Raw genomic sequence first — 20980 nt, forward strand, 5'->3', positions numbered from 1 at the left:
CTGCAGGCGCCGCCAGCATGGGAGGCCTGACTGGGCTGCTCTCCAGTTGCCTCGGGTACCAAGGGCTCAGGCAGGTGGGAAGACTTGGCCTTATCATCCTGATTCCAGAAATTTCTCTTTGGGTTAGCATCACACATCCGAGGGCTGAGTGTGAGAGTCCTCACCTTGTCTCTTGAATCCCGCGCTCTCCTGCAGGGTTAGCTGATTTCCAGGTTTCTTGGACTGGACTCTGTAGCTTTCCCTGCTCAGGCCGCTGCCTACAGCAACCACGTTCAGAGAACACGCAGGAGGAGGCCTGCAGCCAGGCCCAGCAGGAGCGGGGACAGCAGGGGTACTTGGTGCACTGTGGCCACTGGGAGTGGGGGTGGAGAGAGAGGATGACAGGTAGTTAAGACAGGAAGCACCAGGCCTGTGGGCGACCAGCTTGGTGCTCACACACAGGCAGGACTATTTCTGTGCACCCCGCTAGCTCCAATCTCTTTTCTGCCCCACGACAATCTTGCCTTTCCCTGGTTTCTTTACATATGCATTCCCTTCCAATTATGCTGCTTGCATATTTATGCCGTTACCTCAGATCCACTTGGGACTATCATTTTCAGCGTTTATGTTCATGATCCCGGTCTATTTGGGTGACAGGCTGGAGCTCCTGACTCAGCCATCTGCAAATCTCCCTGTCTGGACTTTCCCGGGACACTTCACCTTGATAGTGTATGAAATAAGAACCTCTGCCTCTGCCTCACCCAGGCCTGGCATACCCTTCTGCTTCCTCAGAGTTTTGATTCCAAACCCTCAATGGAGATGGGGTGTCTCAGGGCCCTTTGCAGAGGGTATTACAAGTGTTGGCACAGAAGGCCTGGTCCCCTACCTGCACCCGAGCACTGTTGGGACAGCATCCCTTCCAGAGCCACCACGTAGTCAGGACCCAGCCATTCCAGGTATGTGGTTTTCTTCCCAACAGGTACTGCTCGCACTGTGGCATCTTTGAAAAGCAGGTCTTGGCTGTGGTATTTGGAGGAGTCAAACATTTGGAACCCATTCTGGTTGCGGTCATCTCCAAACAGGTCCTAGAAACACCGAAGACAACGGCTATGTCTGGGCTTACAGACAGTCGCGGGGGTCCCAAAGTGCAAGCATTCGCCAAGTCTTTCTGTTGAAACCATCTACTTCACTACTGATGAGCCTCTGTCATGAAAGAAGTCTGGGGGAAGATTTGCATAGAGGTGCCATCCAAAGACAGCCAGAAATGTCACACCAGACTGGTTCTTGAATGCAAAACTGAAGTGTGAGGTTTATAGCACGAAGGCCCCAGAAATGAGAGAGGGCGCAGATGCAATGACTAAGGGCTTGGCTGGGCCTGCTCAACATTTCTCAATCTTTTGGCAATGATTTCTCGTCAATCTTACAGGCATCCTTTCCAACGAGCCCCGACAGTCTCACAGATAGGGGCTCCTATTCTGTCACCAGGACTAAGAAAAATAGTGAGGGAGTTGATGATGTCATCACCAAACCCCATCAGGGTCCCAGGGCTGATCCTGCTACTTGCTAACCTGATGGGAACCCTTGGAGTAAATGAGAGCTGGATAGCCCTAGTGAGCTAGAGGAAGACGAGACATAATGCCAGAAACTGGTGACTTAGCCCTATAAGCCTAGAACTTAGGAGGCTGAGGCAGAAGGATTGGGAGTTTGAGCACAGCTTGGGATAGATAACAGTGTGAACAAGGACATCTTGTTTACATATGTATAATGTGTGTCCACTGTTAACAGTCAAGGGGAAAGGGGGAAGTGACACGGAGGGGGGCTTGTAGAGGCTCCTGAAGCTAGCCACTGTCTCAGAAAACTGCACAACCACATGGTGTTCTTCCCTGCTTTGGAGAGCTTGAGGGACCAGCTGGGGGAGTTGCTGGCTTGAAGGAGCTGCTCTTGGGACAGAGTACATATAATTCCAAGGTTTAGAACAGCCCAGCGGTTCTGCTGGTCTATGACTTTGGTGGGTCAAAGAGGGCCAATTCATCCTAATAAATGGAGCTAGGAAGAAAACCAGTCTGGTTTGGGGACCCGAGAGTCAACGGAAAAAGTGATTCTAAGAAGAGGGTGGGGCTTAGGAGGAGGGGGTTGCAGCCAGTGCTGCTGTGAGGTCAGGGGTCATGGTGCCCTTGACAAGAGCAGTTTTGGGGACCTAGCAAATATTGTCTGGAGTGGGGTTACCCCCAAGAGAGACCAGGAGAGGAACTGATGGCCCCAGCATGGAGATAGCTTTGGAGGGGTTTTGCTCTCAAAGGGAGTGGCGGGGTACTTCCCAGGCAGGTATGGGGCTCTGCGTTTGAACTTCCAGCATGAACGAGAGTAATAGTGGTAGCAAGGAGTGGGGTTGTAATTATCAGAGATGCGAGGCCACTCTGCCTGGCTCACCTGGGCCTTGTCCAGAAGTCCGTACACAGTGAAGATGTTGGTGTCTGGATGCACCATGACAGCTTGGGATGGCATCTGGGCCAGGTTGCAGGCTTGGAACTGGCTTACTTCAGCCCGTGCCCCATTGGTGCACAGCAGCTCATAGTCTTGCGACCTGAGATGAGCAGCCCAGGGTTCAGGATTGTGGCCTGAGGGACAGCATGGGTGGGAAGAAGTGGGAGAGAGATCCATGAGACCCTTCACCAGGAGGAGGTGGTGCTATCTGGACAGCTTCCCGGGATTCAGCGTTTCCAACCAGCATTTGTGATGCTGAAGCAAGCGGAAGATACCCTGCAGAGTCCCGTCCTTTTGTCTTGAGGTGCTCACTTAGCATCAGCCCTCCCCTTTCCAGAAGGAACACCAGGCGGGTTCCTCATGGAGCCAAAAATAAAAAAGCACCCTGGGAGATGTGTCATGGCTGCCAAATCTCCCACAGCCCTGTCCAACACACTGCCAGCCTTATGGGGACTAAGTAGACTGTCAGGCTCATGCAGAGAGGCCAGCTTCCTGCCTGGAAGGTGGGGCCTGTGGTTCTGAGTGGGAGGTGGGCAAGGCAGCAGGCTGTGGCATCAGGGAGGGCTCTCTCCAGTGTGGTTGGGGCAGAGTCCTGTTAACCTTTGTGGCCTCTGGGGACTGTGGATAGAGTTTGTTTTTGTTTGTTTTGTTTTTCGAAACAAAGTTTCTCTGTGTAGCCCTGGCTGTCCTGGAAATCGCCCTGTAAATCAGGCTGTCCTCAAACTCAGAGATCCGCCTGCCTCTGTCTCCTGAGATTAAATGCATGTACCATCAGCACCCGGCTAGAATGTGCATTTTGAAATACATGTTTTTCCTACGTGTCTTTTTTGCCTTCTGGGCCACAGCTGCATTCCTTGGGCTGTGTCTGGGATGATGGGGGGAGATGGCTAAGCCTGATTTGGGGGACTGTCAAAGCCTGTGGCACAGCAGGGTAGACAGAAAGGGCTCAGACCCCAGCCATTAACGCAGATGTGGCTTCTCCCCCAGAGTAGGTGCATGATGGGAGGTGAGAGGCACTGGACTCAGGATCTCAGATGCACCTTTTGGGGTCCTGGGACTGAGTGTCTGGGCCCTTCTGTCCCAGTGGAGTCTGGGAAAGTGACTCCAGGAGACACAATTGTTTGTGTGATGAACCTGGCTGGGCCATATCTTAGTGCGACTTGAGTGGACTTCCCTGCACAGGGCCTGACCTGCTCATTACCAATGGCCAGAGGAAAGGTCTCGCAGCCCCCATCCGCAGGCTTTAGTGCCCCATAAATACCTGCAGAGGGGTTGAGATGCAGTTACCACCTAGCAGTGGGATATGAACTTCAATTCTGGACCAAAGGAAGGCATCCCCAGCATCTGCGCTTACGCTGGGGCCTCTGAGTTCCCTCAGGGCAGAGCCTTCCAGGCCCCATCTCTCCTGGATGCTGCTCGGTCTCCAAACTCAGCAACATCTTGTGCCTGGATTGCTCTGGACCGGGAACAGCCCTCTCCCACCTGACTTTGCTCCAGCCCAAGCCCCTTCACGTACCGTTTGTATTCTCAAAGACCGTTGTGTGCTTGATGAAGGCCACATCCCCCGCATGCTCTGCAAGGCACCTGTCACACAGGAGAGCAGGGCAGATGTCAGAAGGACAATCCTCCCTGGGGGGAGCCAGGCCAGAAGACCCCCCTGCCCCACAGCTACCACCAAGTACCTGAAGGCCCCGCTGTAGCCATAGTATCTCTCCTGGCTGCTACCCACACACTTGTTACGGCCCTTCTCATCTCCCACGCAGAGCGCACACAGCGAGGAAGGGTAGTTCCTGGGGTTGTTCACAGGCACACAGCTGCCATTGAAGAACTCGCTCACCGCTGGGGCAGAGTGGGAGGGATGTGGTGAGCACTCCCCCTCATTCCCCCCCCTTGTCGCCAACAGCAGAAAGATAGCCAGGAAGAAGGGCAGGCTGCAGCCCTTCCCCCATCTCATTGGCCTTGGCTTGAACTTCTTCAGGGACAGGGAGGTCACTATCTCATGATCTAGACTCTGTCAGGAGAGGGAACTGTCAATCCTAGTGTCTTCTGCGTGCTTTGACATAAGACAACTGTTTATTTCCTCTGAGTTACGAGCCAGGAGAGAGGTGTTTGCCCAGTCAGCTCAAGAACCTCCCTGGCTTTGCACTGTGAGAATATGGGAAGAGATTTACATGAGACAAATATTTTTTATTCTTTTGCCACCTTAGCACTTAGAACATTGAGGCACAAAAGTGCATGTCCTACCCCTTTCTAGCAAGGTTCCCAAATGCTAGGGCCTGCTAGATGTGGGGACAACGCAGGACTGAGTGTCTGGAACACTCAGACATGCCATGAAGCTGTGTGTGTGTGTGTGTGTGTGTGTGTGTGTTGGGGGGGTTCACCCAAGACCATGCCAAGAACAAGATCTGACCCTCAGAGCTGACCATCTCCTCATCAGCTCCCAAAGAGCTTCCGGATCTGTGCCCCTCAGAGGGAGGTACCTGTGAGGACATCACAGTCCTTGGGCCGGATGAAGCCCCGCTGGATGAGGGAGCCTATGGGCACATCCCAGCCGGCAGGGCTGCCCAAGCCTGGGTGGCAGGAACGTTTGCCGCGAAGCTCATCCAAGGTGAAGGAGTAGGAGCTGTCCCGCCTCACCACAGCCACCACAAAGTAGGAACTGCTTTTGTCCTCCTCTGCAGGGAGATGGACATCTTGAAAGGCGCCCCCTATAAGAGCCGTGATCCATGCCTAACAGCCCCCTCCTGCTTCTCTGTCTCAGCTTGTGGGTATCTTACAGGCTTGGGGGTGCCCAGGCTGATGTCCCAGGATGCTTAGAGAGCACCTGGTGTCTCCACTCTTCACCTGGTTGAAGAATCCCAGGAGCTCCCACTCATGGTCTTTCTCACACCCAGGTGGTTTTTTTTCTCACTTTTTGAAAGAAAAGCAGGCACAGCTAAGGCCTGTAGACACATTCTCTAAATCAAGCAGTAGGAACCAAATATCCCAAGGTCAGTCCTTAAGAGAACAAAGGACAAAGTCAAGCCCAAACCACCAAGAAGGTGTGACTAAGCCAAGAGACAGAGGGCTCCACATAATGTCAGGGAGAGGCCAAGGACACCCTTGCACGCTGTGGCCTATGTGTGCATCCTGGGCTGGCTGGTAAGAAGGGCTTTCGTAGTTGTTTATGGGGAAACTAAAAATCAGAAGCATATGCAATAGACTCTGGCTGGATTCCGCAAAGGCTACTTGACCCTGCTCAGGACGTTTTCAGATCCGTGTTCAAGGTAACTGAGGCCTGGGGTAGGAGGGGCCTGCTTCGCCACAGAAGGTTGCCAGAAGGCCCAGAGATGAGGTACTGAGAGGAAGCTTGAGGTTCTCGAAATGATTTCGGGAAGAGGTTCTAGAGTTATAAAGAACGAGCCACAAGGTGGGGCAGGTACACTCACCAGCATACTGTTCTCCAGCTGCCGGGACCAAGCCATACGCCTTGCCTGCTGTGTAGATGTCCTCACCTTCCAGGGTCACAGCATCAATATGACCAGCCTGCGGAAAACAGAGAGGGGCTCTGGATGGCAGGAATCCTTGGAAATGGCAGGGCTTTTCCCCTCTTGGGGGAAGGAGGGGTTTGTGAGCTCTGCCTCTTCCTTTGGGAGTCCCCCTGGTTGGGAGAATCCCACTCTCTTCCTCCCTGTCCCTTCCTGCACTCATGAAGAGGCCAGGCCCAGAGGCTGCTGGGCAGCTGAAGGGCTAAGAGCAGCCGATACAGGTGAGGGCACTCAAGCTCCTGGTGATATTAGTTTTTCAGAGTACAGATGCCGAGACTCCTGCATCCCTGCTCTGCCTAGCACTACCGCTTGGTCCCCGGGGATTGCCATCTTCCAGAGGCCTGAGGTCTCTCAGTACTCTCCAATGGCTGGCACACTACATGGACAAAATGTACCTACAACGGCAGACTGTCCCAGAGAACCCAGGGGAAAGCAAAGTTCGCAAGGGAGAGACTTCCTCAGACCAAATGCCTCTTTCCAGACAACTGGGATGGCAGACAAAGACCATGCTAGGGACCACAGCTGCCTCCTCCCCGGCCCACTCCACCTGGATATGTTCCATGCAGTGCTCAGGGGACTCGGCCGACACACACTGGATCTCTGGCTTGAGTCTCTGCCGGCTGAAGGCCACAGCCATGTCTCCGCACTTCTGGATCTCGGGTGTGGACAGCACACACCAGCGCAGGTAGTGGGGCAGCCCTGTGTAGGGTACACATGGGGGCGGTTACCTCAACAGGAAGCCTTTCAAATCAGAACTCAGAGAAATTCCGGGTCTCTTTCTTATTAGCCACGTGGCCCGGATATGTTATTTAGCCACTTCCTCATAGGGAAAGCTGTGTGATGCCTGTGGTATTGAACTCAGGCTGGCTTACTACTTCCTTGGTCATAGGCGGGAGACCTACAGGGATGGGGCTGGAGGCAAGGAGCCCACTTACAGGCTGCTGCATTAATCCGGGCAACAGCTGATGCCTGAGCCTATACAGTGACGAGAGAGGAACAGGAAGGTCAGGAATGACAGTGGACAGGATTCAGTAGTTCCAAAACAGGCTCTGAGGACCTGAATCCCAGAACTGGGAGGCTCTTCCAGGGTCCCACAGGTCACACGACCATAGGGCTGCTTCCTCCCCAAACCTCTAAGCAGTAGTGAAGTAGGAGTGACCGGTTTCTACAGGGGCCACAGGCTACAGTCTGTTCCCTGGGTAGGTGTCCAGCCCTGGCGGCCTCATAGCAAATCCTGCCATGTTGCGCTTAGGCAGAGATGTGGCCGGCAAGGGCAGGGACAGGGACTCACGGTTGGGGTCGCAGAGCAGGCCCTTCATGGCTTGCAGGTATTCCTGACCCAGCCAGGCCTCATAGTTCTGGGTGGCGATGGGTACAAGCTCCAAGGTGGAGTCTTTGAACAGCAAGTTCTTCTGGCCATAGGCCTCGGAGCTGAACATTTGGAAGCTGCTGGCCTCGTGGTTGAACAGAATCTGTGTGTCAAAGGGAGAAGCAGGGCAGCGAGGGGATTGCGGCCTACATCCCTCCCACCCAAGTTCAGCCACTCGAACCGCCTTCCTGCGACCTCAGTCCAGGTGCCCACTCTGCCAGTTCTCCACATTGCCTTCCCTGGTGCTCTGTTCTCTCTACCCCTCCAGTTCTGCCTCATCAAAGCCCACCATTTGAACACAGGGCTCGTGGCTCAGGTTTACATGGTTACGAGCACAGGTAATTCCCCGGGCGAGTGACTGACATAGCAGGGTGACTGCAAAGGTCTGTTTGCCACTTAAGCAATGGCACAGTAGCCACCTTATTTGCCCACAGGTTGTGGTTTTGACCTTCAGAGGCACAGGTCGGAAGGACTTCCACTGAGGGGTTCTGAGACTCTGAAGAGTGCCCATGCTCTGGCTAGCCCCTGTCCTTGCCACCTTGTGAGGAGCCTTTCACACTGCCCTGGCTGCTGGCCCCCTCAGGTCTGTCCCGGGTAGCGTCACTGCAGACCTTAGCCCTGAGAGCCCCCACCGAGGGCCCCGTGCTACCTGGGGGCTCTCAGGGCACGACATTCCTCCTCACCTGGCCTTCATTGAGCAGCTGGAATATGAGGCCCCCATGCATGTCATTCCTGACCACCACGGCATGCGCAGGCACGCGGGCCAGGTTGCACCGTCTCCACTCAGTGACATCGGCCCGGCTGCCATCCCTGCAGAGTAGCTGGAAGTCCTGGGACATCAACGCCTTGCCCCAGGAAGGCAGGGTTTTCCCTGGAAGGCGGGAACTGAAGAGTCAGCTCCTGTGCTCACAGAGGATGGGGAGGGCAGTGGGGGATGGGAGGGGGTCTGGAGAAGGCTGGAAAGTTTGGTGGTGGGAACCTAGCACTCGCGATGAACGTTCTTCAGTAGTACACAATGCCTTGGATGCACTCTTCCTACCTCATAATTTCTGTTAGGATAAATGTGAGGTAGTTTGCCATAATACAACACGCACTAACATGGCTACTTACAAATGGTAAAAAACCAGAGGTGCCTAGGGTGAGAGAGCTAAATGTAGCAAAGTGGGCAGGGGTGAGGGCAGGGGGAAAGGGACAGGGGTGAGGGCAGGGGGAAAGGGGCAGGGGGAAAGGGGCAGGGGCGAGGGCAGGGGGGAAAGGGACAGGGGTGAGGGCAGGGGAAAGGGGCAGGGGTGAGGGCAGGGGGAAAGGGGCAGGGGGTGAGGGCAGGGGGGAAAGGGGCAGGGGTTGAGGGCAGGGAAAGGGGAAAGGGGCAGTGAATCACCTGTCAGAATCTCTCAGAGCTGTGGCCCTGAGGAACAAGGGTAATCCTCAGGCTTTGCCCAAAGCGCCAAATGTTCTATGTTCGTTTACTTCCCCTTAAGGTCTTTTTTCCTAATTCACTTTCTATGTCTTCTCCTAAACCTTGACCGTCACTAAGCACACAGCTGACTTTGCATGCTGCCTTTCCCCATAGCTCAGTATTTTCCACACTATTTTCATAAAGTCCACGCTTCTTTTTTGCAGGTTTATTTATATTTTTGTTTGCATCTATGTGAGTGTGGACAGTTGCCTGTGGAGGCCTAAAGAGGATCAGGTTCACTGGGGTTACAGTACCTGTGAGCTGGCTGATGTCTGCGCTGGGACCTGAACTCAGCTGGAAGAGCAGCAAGGCCTCAACGGCTGAGCCACCTCTGTTCCCAATTTCACACCTTTCTTTTTCTTTCTTTCTTTCTTTCTTTCTTTCTTTCTTTCTTTCTTTCTTTCTTTCTTCCTTCCTTCCTTCCTTCCTTCCTTTCTTTCTTTCTTTTTTTTTTTTTTTTTTGAGACAAGGACAGCTTTGGAGCCTGTCCTGGACCCCCCACCCCCAGACCAGGCTGGTCTCAAACTCACAGAGATCCGCCTGCCTCTTTCTCCCAAGTGCTGGGGTTAAAGGGGTGTGCCACCACCACCCGGCTTCACACATTTCTTAACAGAAAAACAGTATTTATCTGAGATTGGCAATCAATACCAAACAGGAGTATTATGAAGAGTCATAGAACCAAACCACAGTGGGTCCTACCTAGTGATCCTCCTATGTGCTAAACCCGGGTTCTCAACCTTCCTAGCGCTGCTACCCTTTAGTGCGGTTCCTCAAGCTGTGGTGACCCCCCCCTTCCCCCCAACAACTATAAAATCACTTTCGGTGGTACTTCCTAACTGCAGTTTTGCTACTGTTATGAATTGTAAGATAAGTCTCTGGTATTTCTGGTGGTCTTAGTTTACCCATTAAAAAGAGCCATTCCACCCCTGAAGGGGGGTGGCAACTCAAAGAGCCAATGCTCTAAACTTGAACAAGGGGACTCTGTCAGGAAGTGAGAAGGCAAAGGTGACCCGTGGGGTCATGAGCACTCTCTCACAGCTAGAAACCCAACCACTCAAGCCGCGGGCACACCCAGCAAGGCCTTTCCACACCCACACGGGCACTTACAGAACCCTCACCAGCACACAGGCAGGTCTCCCCATCCCAGCCTCGCTCCACTTAAAGCTGCTGAAAACCTTTCAGTATCATTTGTCAAAGAGTCAAGCATGCCTTTTAGGCCTCCACTCGCCCTTCTTGCTTTTCTGCTTCAGGGATAAAATCCTATTACCTCTAATAGGATTACTCTAGGCAATGTTGATTCTACTGTTTTTGCTCTTATCATTACATTGGGGTCCTTTCCTTCCTCCTTCCTTCCTTCCTTCCTTCCTCCCTCCCTCCCTCCCTCCCTCCCTCCCTCCCTCCCTCCCTCCCTCCCTTCCTTCCTTCCTGTGATGTGTGTGTGTGTGTGTGTGTGTGTGTGTGTGTGTGTAGACAGGATCTCTCTATGTATCCCTGGCTGTTCTGAAATTTGCTCTGTAGACCAGGCTGGCTTGATCTCACAGAGATCCGCCTGCCTCTGCCTCCCGAGTGTGGGGATTAAAGGTGTGCATCACTATATCTGGCTCACGAAGATGTTTCTTAACTACTTCTTTAGAAACCATTAGGTTACTACTCAAACTTAAAAAAGAAACAAAAGAAAACAACAACAACCACACACACACACAGACAAAATAAAACAACAACAAAATAATCAGGGGCTGGAGAGATGGCTCAGCATTTAAGAGCACTGGTTGCTCTTCCAGGACCTAGGTTTGATTCCTAGCACCTACAGGGCAGCTCACAACTGTAAATCCAGCTCTAGGGCTTCTGATGGTCTCTTTTGGATTCCTTGGGCACTGGGTGTGCAAATAATATACAAACATACATTCAGACCAAATATTCATGTATACATAAAACTAAAAATAAAGAAAGAAAAAATAAAATACTGATTGAAACTCAACACAGTGCTATTGTTTGCCCTCCTCCCAAGCTTTCCCTTGCTAACCCATCTTGGAGACCATCAAGGACAGTTCATCTAATGGTCCTGTCCTGTCCTGAAGACAGCTCTTTGTGCCTTGTCCTCTACTAGATAGCTTGCTGCCCACCACTAAATTTGGTTTACGTCTGCCTTCATGAAGTTTAGACTACACGATGGATCCACCGACTTAAGGCACAACAATTATCTCAAAAGGACAGGTATTAAAGCCACTCCCAGAAGCCATAGGTTATTAAATGAAAATCCAAGTGCCAAGGTGGGGCTGCCTCCCTATGAGTTGCATCAAAGGACCATGCCTGGATAGTTAATTTTGTAGGACTGTTCTGGTTTTAAGACAGCTCTTTTGTGCCTTAAGACCTCATTAACCCCCTACAAACCCAAACAACAATAACAAGAACAAGAAACACAACCCAAAAACAAGGAGAATAAGGCTCACACACCCTGGACCAGACAAAAGTCAGGAGTGGTAGCAGGGGTGGGGGCAGGCTGGGAGCTGGAGGCTAGGGATGGGGAGAGTGGGAGCACAAGGGTTTGCTTCAGTCCACAGTACGACTGTGGTACTTAAAAAAATCTTACTGCATATAATTTCTACTTCAGTTTAGAGAGGGAAAAAAATGCTTACTGATATTCAGGTAAATTCAAATTAAAAGATAGTTCCAGCTGTATCTGTAATCTTATGGTAATCCTCCTGCCTCAGACATCCAAGTGCTGGGATTATAGGCATTCGCTACTGCGTTTGGCTGAAGGTTCCAAACTTCAACTACTACAAAGTTCAAATCAAAACAAATTTAAACCAATCCATCCCAGCAACCCATCTTCAGCAAGACTGTCCAGGGGCAGGCCAGTCTTCTTGAGGTCACAGGGGCACAGGGGACACCAGGAAGGAACAGGGCAGCCCACAGTGTCTGGTGCAGTGTTAGCAGACTTAAGCTGTCACGGAGAGAACCCGTTGCCACACTCAGAGCAGAGCCTTGCTCCACCCGCCCTTGCCGCATCAAGCAGCTGGAATGTCGCTGGTGAGACCCCTCTGCGGCCTTCTGCAGACAGGGAGCTAAGGTCCGAAGACTTGGGCTTACCCAGAGTCCCCCGGGAGACTCAGAGCAGCACTGACCCAGACTGCTAGGATCTGGGGCCAAGCTGGGCAGCTCTGCCTGATCCCCACTCACCATCCGTGTTCTCCAGCACCGTGCTATGCTTCACAAAGGCCACGTCACCTGCTCCTTCCGCCAGGCACCTGTGTAGGAAAAGCCACGAGCCTGGGTGCAGCCCTGCTTCGTCCATTCAATGCCACCCCGCTTCTACCCTGGGAGTTTGACCAGGCCTTCAGGGGATGACCCTAGGAGGTATATATTTTACAGTTCTTCAGTTCTGGGGGCCCGCCCCCAGACTGTTGGTGGCATGGTTTTGCCAAGCTGTGAACCCTTCTTTTTAGCTCTATCATATGTCAGGTGGGCCAATAAGGTAGGTGGGGTGGGGCTACTTTGAGGTTGCATGCTCTCTCTCTCCTTTCAAGACAGGGTTTCCCTGTGTAGCCCTGGTTGTCCTGGAACTTACTTTGTAGGCCAGGCTAGGTTGGCCTTGAACTCACAGAGAGATCCATTTGCCTCTGCCTCCCCAGTGCTGGGATTAAAAGCGTGCGGCACTATGCCAGGCTGTGAGTGGTCCCTTACAGTCAGTGCAGGGCCTACGCTGTCTTCCTTGGCCTGCCATCTGAAGCCCAGACACCCAGTATATTTTGAAGATCTCTCCTCTGACACAGGGGACTGGACGAGGAGGCCTTTTATGCCGTACCCAATTATCTCAAGTGGAAAGGATCGTGACTTTCATATATTCTCCCAATAGGGGAGGCAGATTGGGAACCCCTGGGCAAAGGGGTTCCTTGGGTCCTCATGGCCAGAAAATGAGTAGACTGAGCTGGGGGCCAGGGAGGTATCAGACCACTGAGGTCTGTGAGGGCATAAGGTAGAAGGGGCAAATAGCCAGGGACATGGGGAGGTAGTAGGGACTGTGCCCTCCCTCTGTGGTAAAAATTGTTCCCCTAGCCACCATTAAGTTCCCCACCCTAGGAGGGACACGGAGGGCTGATTGCTACAGGAGCTGGGAATTCTCATGGACGACATGGGATTAGACATGAGCCCTTAGACTCTCTGAAGTGCAGGTCAGGACCAGCATAGGGAAAGGCCCTCCCTGATGGGCAGACATCAGCAGCCTGAGCTGGCTTTTTCCATTTTCCTTGGTCAGGGCCCTCCCTTTTCTAAACACACCAAACATGTTGACTTTGTGAGCAAACCCGGCCTGGCATCTTCCGGTTTCGTGTTTATTATAAACTAACTGGGAAGAGGTCTGCACAAAGGGCTCTTTGACTCCCGGCAGACCACACGTCACGACTCTGCATCACTTAGCTCTCCCACTGCACCCTGTCCCATCCCTCACCGGAAGGCCCCGCTGTAGTCATAGTATCTCTCCAGGGGGCTCTTGTCACACACGTTGTGCCCAGAGGGGTCACCACGGCAGAGACGACAGAGGGACTCGGAGTAGCTGGTTTCTCCTGCTCCAGGGACGCAGCTGCCCCCGAAATAGTCGCCAACGGCTGTCGGGAGGAGCAAAGAAAGGTCACTGACCCCACCCTGAGAAGTCAGGAGAGACCCCAGCCCACCGTCTCCATCTTCCAGCTTCAAGAGAAGAAACGTTAACGGGATCACACTAGTACTCCCAGGCTGGGCCCTCGGACTCCGGTGGGACTGCTGCTGTGGCCGGAGTAGAACGTTGGCTATAAATGTCTTCACAGGACAACCGAATGCAAACTGGGTTCCGTTCTCACTGCAGAGTTTTCGATCAGTGGCCAGCAATTTTCCCCAAAAGGGGAAAGTAGTGAAGAGACCTGGCTTGTCGTGGGGTCTGACCTACCTGCTGACCTGCATAGTTTTTGTGGGTTTTTCTTTTCTTTCTTCTCTTTCCTTTCTTCCTTTCTTTCTTCCTCCCTCCCTCTTTCCTTCCCTCCCTCCCTCCCTCCCTCTTTCCCTCCATCCTTCCTTCTCTCCCTTCCTTCCTTCCTTCCTTCCTTCCTTCCTTCCTTCCTTCCTTCCTTCCTTCCTTTCTTTCTTTCTCACTAGACTGGTAGACCACCCATGCTTGGCCACCCTGGGAGACTGTGACCCTAAGATCTCCCAGGTTGTCAGTTATATCATGGCTGAGCCCACAAGCCACTTGGGGGCTTATGGGTGACATCAGCAACTTGTCTAGGGGGCTTGGGACACATCTAGACAGAGGCCAACCTCAGCAGCTTACACGAAGCCAAACTCTTCTTGGTTGTCTTCCTACAACTGTGGTTGGGTCCTCGGCCAGGCTGTATTACATGGGAATGGGCAATGTGCTCTGTAGGAGCCAACCAGCTGGAAACTCAAATGGAGGCCACCAGGCTGGGCCAGCAGAGTGGAGGGGGTGACTGCCCTGTCTGTAGTCAGGGAAGGCTCTCCTAAGAGATGGGGCTTTGCAGGTTCCAAGGGGGCGTGGGATGAGAGCCATGCATGGGCAGAGTGAGAAAGGAGGGGCTGACCTGGACACTTCAAGCTGCCCCCCTTAGCCCTCACCTTTGAGCACATCACAACCCATCACTGAGAGATGGCCGCTCTCCACTAGGTAGCCAACAGGCACGTTCCAGCCCACAGTCCGGTTGATGCCTGTGTGGCAGGACTTGATGCCCTTCAGGGTGTTGATGGTCACGTTGGAATTCCTCCTGACCACGGCCACGGCATAATAGGAGGTCCCAGCGTCTAGAGAGGGAGAAAGACAGAGTGAGCACAGCAAGGGAGAAGGACACAGGCGACTCCAAGAAAGGCTGTGGAAGGCGGTATCCAACACACTTGTGTGCGTGCATGTGTGTGTGTGCGCGCGCGCGCACGCGTGTGTGCATTCAGGGTGCACGCTCCCGGTCAGTGTGTGCATGCACGCATGTAGAGGTGAATACATGGATGTATGTTTGGTTCTCTATCATTGAGAGAGCTGGTGAGAGCGCATCTTACCACAAGATTTCCTCTCCGGCCCCCGCCGCACCCCTCCTCTGCCTCGTGAACGAGACACGTACACGGACAGTAATTCATTCAACTGTTCCCATTTTCCTTCTCAAGCCATCTGACCATTGCTGGGTCTCCACGACTTGAGTCAGGGGAGCCTTCGCTTTCTAAGAGCGGAAACCCTCAGGAGAGCTTGCAGGTTTGAAGGACGGGGCCATGGTTACGGGGAGAAGATGGGTATTCCGAGTGGTGGTGGTGGGAATGGGGGTGGAGAGACACAGGGAGCTAGTGATGTGGCCCCAAGTCACTCAGATCTCTGAACGGCTCTGGGTATGTGGGCTCTGCAGCTCCACAAGACTCCTGGGCCCATTATAGAGAAGGGCTATTCAGAAGAGACACATAATCCTCTACAGGGACCGGGCCAGTCATATACATCTTCTCCCTTCCTCCCCCCGACACACGCGTGCACACACACACACACACACACACACACACACACACACACGCAATGTGGTCATGGATGCTCATGATCTGAGCATGCTTGGGTTTGGAGAAAACTAAGCAGCTGTTTCCCGCCATCCGGTGCTGCCTCTCTCATGAGTTTCTGGAGCCATCCAGAACTTTCTCGCCAGCCCATCATTGGAGCCCTGCCCCGTCAGCCTCCCTTTAGCCTCCTCTGCAGGCTTCCTGGTACCTCTTTCTCTTGCCCTGTGGGGGAACTGGGCTTTGGGGTGCATGCCGGCTAACTGACTCTTGCTGGTGAAGCGGGGCTTCTCCTCACCATTCCACTCCCAACCAGGGTCCCGTGGATGCTCAGTGGGGTGCTGAGTTAGCCAGAGGAAGAGCTGTGCTAGTGTCCCATGAGCCAGGGCTGTTGGTGGCCTTCGAGGAAAGGCTGCCTGTGCTGGACTGTGTCCTGTGTCGTGAGACTGTCACTAACTCGATTGGTAGCCAGCTGGGCCTTCTCTGGCTGGTGTGGGGACTTGGATGAGGCTCCATTCAAAGGCTGGCAAGGCAGAGGGGCAAGGCCTTAGGGAAGGCTCATGGTGAGCACCAGAGCTTGGGGACTGGGTCGTTGGCAAAGATGCGAGGAGGGCCTGGGAGCTCATGAGAGGATATGACTGTTGACTTGCCAGCAATAGAGGCTGGGCATTGGCCAAGCTGTGAGAGACACACAGAACATGTCAGGTAGAAGGAGACTGGCATGAGCCATGTGACGGGACGAGGAATCTGCCCCAGGTGTGGCATGTTTCTGGGTTGCTGGGTTCTGCAGCTCTCACCCCTCCTGTCTCCATCCCCCACCAGCTGTCTCTGATAGGGGCACTGAATTATGTGTATATGGGCACCCTGGTCACCAGGCACCTGCACATTGGATTCCACCTAGTTCTGCCCCAGGCTCGCAGCTGCCCCTCAGTAAGAGCCCAGTGGACAAAAGTTGGGGTTTTGCTGTCACACGCTGGAAGAAGAGCAGACTCGCTCAGCTTTTGTGTCCCTGGCTCTCCAGTTTCAAGAGAGAACTAGGAAATTCTCAGAAGGGCTTTTTGCCTGGACCCCCAGACATATTCTATGGATAGAGCTGGTGACCAGCCTAGGGACTTCAAGGTCACATGGCCAGACTGGCCCTGACTTCTGTGTGGGATCTTTGTCTCTCCCCACAACAGGCCCCTTACCTTGGTCATAAACTTCAGCCACCACTGGCTTCAGGCCATGCTCCTTCCCCGCCTCATAAATGGCTCCTCCATCCAAGGTGATGGCATCAGCTTCTTGGTCCTGATGGCAGAGGGAAGGTCAGCCAGCCCAGCTATGGGCCCACTTAGCCAGAACTCAGTGACACCCACAGAACCCCTCAAGAAGCACGGAGACCTCCAAAGCCTTCATCTGACCCAGGAACCTTATCTTATCTTGGCCCCACCCCGAGGGCCCAGGACTCAACCTGGCTTTATTACATTTGCTCTTTACAAACATTAGTTACAAATTTTACAGGGTCATAACAGACAGGCACAGTGAAACACCGGGGGATACAAGGAGCAGCTGCAGTGGAAAGAATCTCTTCATTGTGAGGTTCTGGGCCTCCTGCCCCGGTCTCTGTCCAGGCTTTCCCTTCAAAAGAGTTCCTGCGGGACCAAGGCTGAGAGGAACTGTCCTTCAGTGTTGCTGCCTTCTGCCCTCATGGGCTGGCTCCATTGGCTGGTTAGTTCTCAGAGGCCTCTTGGGGGCCAGACTGCAATGGAGCCCCAGTCAGTACCTGTCTTATGGTGACTTACCTTTCTAGTCCTATCCTGCCTCTGAGAAGGGCTGATGCCAGTTTACTGGGTCTCCCATCACCCAGACCTGCCTTCCCATCTCACATTCTCAGGGCCCTAGGTTGGGGGTTTCTTCTCTAGGAAACTTACAAGCCTCATTCTGGAAAACTCTGTGGCAGTGAGTAGTCACCATGGGCCGTGAAGTCATTGTGTTAGCTAGGTCCCCCCACCCCGAATTTGACACGAGCTACAGTTATCTGAGAAGAGGAAAACTCAGTTGAGAAAATGCCTCCATCAGATTGGTCTATGGAGCATTTTCTTTTCCTTCCTTCCTTCCTTCCTTCCTTCCTTCCTTTCTTTCTTTCTTTCTTTCTTTCTTTCTTTCTTTCTTTCTTTCTTTCTTTCTTTCTTTCTTCTTCTTCTTCAAGTCAGGGTTTAACTGTGTTGTGTAGCCCTGACTGTCCTGGATCTCACTCTGGTAGACCAGGCTGGTCTTGAACTCAATGAGATCCACCTGCCTCTGCTTCCTGAATGCTGGGATCAAAGGTGTGCACCACCACGGCCAGTTGGAGCATTTTCTTGATTGATGGTAGATATGGAAGGACCCAGGACAGTGTGGGCAGTGGCGCCCCTGGGCTGGTGGTCCTGGTTGTGTAAGAAGGCAAACTGAGCAAGCCAGGAGGAGCAAGGCTGTAAGCAGCACCCTCCATGGCCTCTGCATCAGTTCCCGACTCCAGGTTCCTGCCTTGAGTTCTTGCCCTGACTTCCCTTTTTGATGGACTTCCAAGTTGCTTTTGGCCATGGTGTTTATCACATCACAAAAAAAAAAAAAAAAAAAAAAAAAAACAAGCTAGGACACTCACTATGGCTTGCTCTCTCCCCCACGAGTGGGTAGTGTCCCTGTCCCCATCCCGGCAGGGCCATTGTACAAGGGAAATCCTACCAGAGGATTTTCTCCACTTTCTCCTTTCCCCACTGGTGCCTATCTGGTCTGTAGCCCCTTCATGCCCCCGCCCCCCACCTGGAAGGAAAAAGTCAGGCGCTTGCTGCTGGGGAAACTTGGGAGATTACATCGCCCAGCCTTGGCAGAGGGACATCGGCCTCTTTCGCAGTGAATGGGGCTGTTGTGTGCTCCTCCTGAGTCAGAGCCCTCTTGTCTGGGCCAGGGGTGGGGAATGGGCAGAGGGAGAGGCCTCACCTTGATGAGCTGGACACAGTGGTCAGAAGAGGTGCCCTGGATGCAGAGGAGGGAGGGCTGGATGCCAGCCTCCTGGAAGGCCTTGCTCATGTCTTCGCATTTCTGTTGCTCCGGGTCCGAGATGGCACACCAACGCACCTCCATCACACCGAGTGCTGTGGGCCAGGCCAGCAGACAACCGTTCCTTGTTTATCCAGCCCGTGGTGACCCCACCATCCTGCATGGCCAGTCCCCCGCCACTCAGCCTTGGGTTCCCACGGAAAGGCAGTGAGACACAGCAGCAGGGCAGAGCCGTGCCTGCAGATGGTGGCTCAGAACCCAGCCCACCACAGAGCAGTGGAGAATCCCTGCCATGGGGCTTGGGCTGGGGAGAGGTGAGCACTGGCCCCACGCCTCAACAAGCTCTGTGACTAGCAAATTCCTGCCCCCTTCCAAAAGAGGTGCTGGCCCAGGATCCCATCTCAGCTCCGTCTCTGCCCTTCTGCTCAAGAACTGGACCTTGTGACTGAGTGGCTAGATGTGGGGGCCCTGCCTTCTGCAGTGGGGGCAGAGTCAGGTCCTTGTCGTGGGAAGGTGAGACAAGCAAGGGAGGTTGAAGAGTGGATACGTGGATTCAGGTTTCTGTTTCCTTAATGGTGACATCAGGAGACTTATTAGCAGGTGAGACACCCACCTTCAGTGTTGGAAGTCAACCATGCAGAGGACACACAGGTCCTCTGTGGGCTTCCTCTGTGTCCCTTGATCTGACCAGGTCAGAGTCCTAGGGAGCATTCCAGCAGGGGCCCAGAGGAAGAGGTTCCAGAGTCCCTAGGGGCTGATGACTTTTCAGCCAGAATCCTCTGGAGGCCTATACTTCGGGGAAACATCTGGAACTTGTCTTTGGTCTGTTTGTCTGGGGGCCAGGTCCGTTCTGATGACAGCCTGCACCCCATCCTCACCAAAGGCCACCATCTGTACATTCCACTGCCTCCTTCAGCTATGGGGCTCGGAGCACTCAACCCTTGTCCTCAAGGCTCTTCTCTTCCTCCTCCTTTTTATCTTTTGTCCCTTCCTCTGTCATCACGGTGCCTGCATCCCCTAGACTCCCTCCCGCCTTCTGCACCAGGCAGGACATCCCGGGACTTCTTCCCCGACATCTGGCACTCATTTTGGAGGCCTGGCTCAAGGCTGCTTCCTTCGTGCTGCGCCCTGGTTGGGGTGAGGGGCCCACAGACTTAGTACAGTGCTGCTCAGCACCTCTCCCTGGGGGACATTCTCACCAGTGTACAGGGACAGGAGCAGCAAGAGAGTCACACTCAGGAACCTCATGGCAGTGTGCAGCGTGCAGTTGGGTTGGCTGGGGTCCTGGCAGGTCCGGCCTGGCTTCCTCTCCTTGGTCTTACTGACCCTCCACTATTTAAGCCCAGCTCTGGCAGAGTCCACGCCCCTGACACACCCTGCACTGAATACCTGGCCTGAAGGGCGCAGGGCCTTGGCTTTAGCTCTGGCACCCCCTGCTGACGCCTCTGGCTGACCCAAGGTGGCTGACCCGACTCAGTTCTTAACTGGCCCTCTCTGATCTTAACAATGTCTTCCAAATCATCCTCTTCTGTGCTAGAGGACTCCAATGTCACATCTGACTGGACCGGGACAAATTCAGATTTGGAAGGAAAAGGAGGAGAGACGGTCAGAGTTTGAGCTGAAGGGAAGCTGGTCACCAAATTCCCTGCCACCTCCATTCCCATGCAATACCTATGCAGTAGCTCCCCGGCTGGGGACGGGCAGACAACTACTTTTGTTTGGGCGTAGTGAGGGAAGAGCTTGCCTCCGGCTACCCTTGTAAGTGGCAGAGCGGACACTAGACCCAGGTATCTGGAGCTGGCTCATCAATTGTGTTATGAAAGATGGGTAGAGGACAAAATTGGGGGAGGAAGAAATGGGGGGAGAGGATAAGAAGGAAGAAGAGCAGGGGAGAAGAGAGCAGGAAGAGGGAAGGGGAAAAGGAGGAGGAGAGGGAGGAAGGGGAAGAAGAGAGACAGAAGGAGAGAGGGGAGAGACAGAAAGAGACAGAGACACAAGAATGACACACACATGCATACACACACATACACACACAAACAGAGAGAGAGAGAGAGAGAGAGAGAGAGAGAGAGAGAGAGAGAGAGAGAGAGAGAGAGAACTCAGAAACTGTAACTGGAGGGGGGCAGAGCAAGGCAAGGAGGGAAGGGTGATCCTCCGAACACCTCCAAACAGCTGTATGAAGCTCCCCCGGGAATCCATTGGGATTGGCCTCTCAGGCCCTCCTCATAACCACTTGGTCCACAGCTCTGCAGATGGGGCCATCAACCTGGTTTATTTGCTTTGTTTTTGTTTGTTTGTTTTCATTTTGTTTTTCCTGGTCCACAGTAACGTCTGAAAGCCACTGTTCCAGGCCGACCAGTGACCTGGGCCTGGTGTTTTGTTAAGATATGTGGAAAACAGGCTGCAGAAAGTCTCCTCTTCTGCTCCCTCCCCCACAAGAAGAGGGCGGGTGAAGTAAGGAATCGGGAGCCCTATCAAAGGAGATGTTTCTGCTCCAGGGGTCACTGTGGGGATAGGCTGCTGAGTCCCTCCGCATGGGTGGAGCAATTGTGAACAATTGTGAATGGTGAACAGCAATTGTGAACAAAACCATTTACTTTAAAGAAACTATTTTCTTATTTTGAATTACGTGTC

General features: G+C 53.4%; 1 protein-coding gene across 1 annotated transcript; it reads right to left on the reverse strand.

The window, feature by feature from the left end:
• Window positions 1–216: 216 nt before the first annotated feature.
• Meltf (melanotransferrin) lies at window positions 217–19594 on the reverse strand. Its single transcript, XM_038346515.1, has 16 exons — window positions 19546–19594; window positions 18287–18441; window positions 16516–16615; window positions 14423–14605; window positions 13266–13422; window positions 11999–12066; window positions 8043–8230; window positions 7282–7462; window positions 6538–6689; window positions 5892–5988; window positions 4944–5138; window positions 4146–4302; window positions 3980–4047; window positions 2410–2597; window positions 866–1064; window positions 217–352 (listed from the first exon to the last, which is right to left on the reverse strand). Exons 1-16 carry the CDS (start codon window positions 19592–19594, stop codon window positions 273–275), a joined length of 2217 nt encoding a protein of 738 aa, XP_038202443.1. The 3' UTR covers window positions 217–272.
• Window positions 19595–20980: the final 1386 nt, after the last annotated feature.

This window comes from Arvicola amphibius, chromosome 10, assembly GCF_903992535.2.
Source record: "Arvicola amphibius chromosome 10, mArvAmp1.2, whole genome shotgun sequence".
NCBI lineage: Eukaryota > Metazoa > Chordata > Mammalia > Rodentia > Cricetidae > Arvicola > Arvicola amphibius.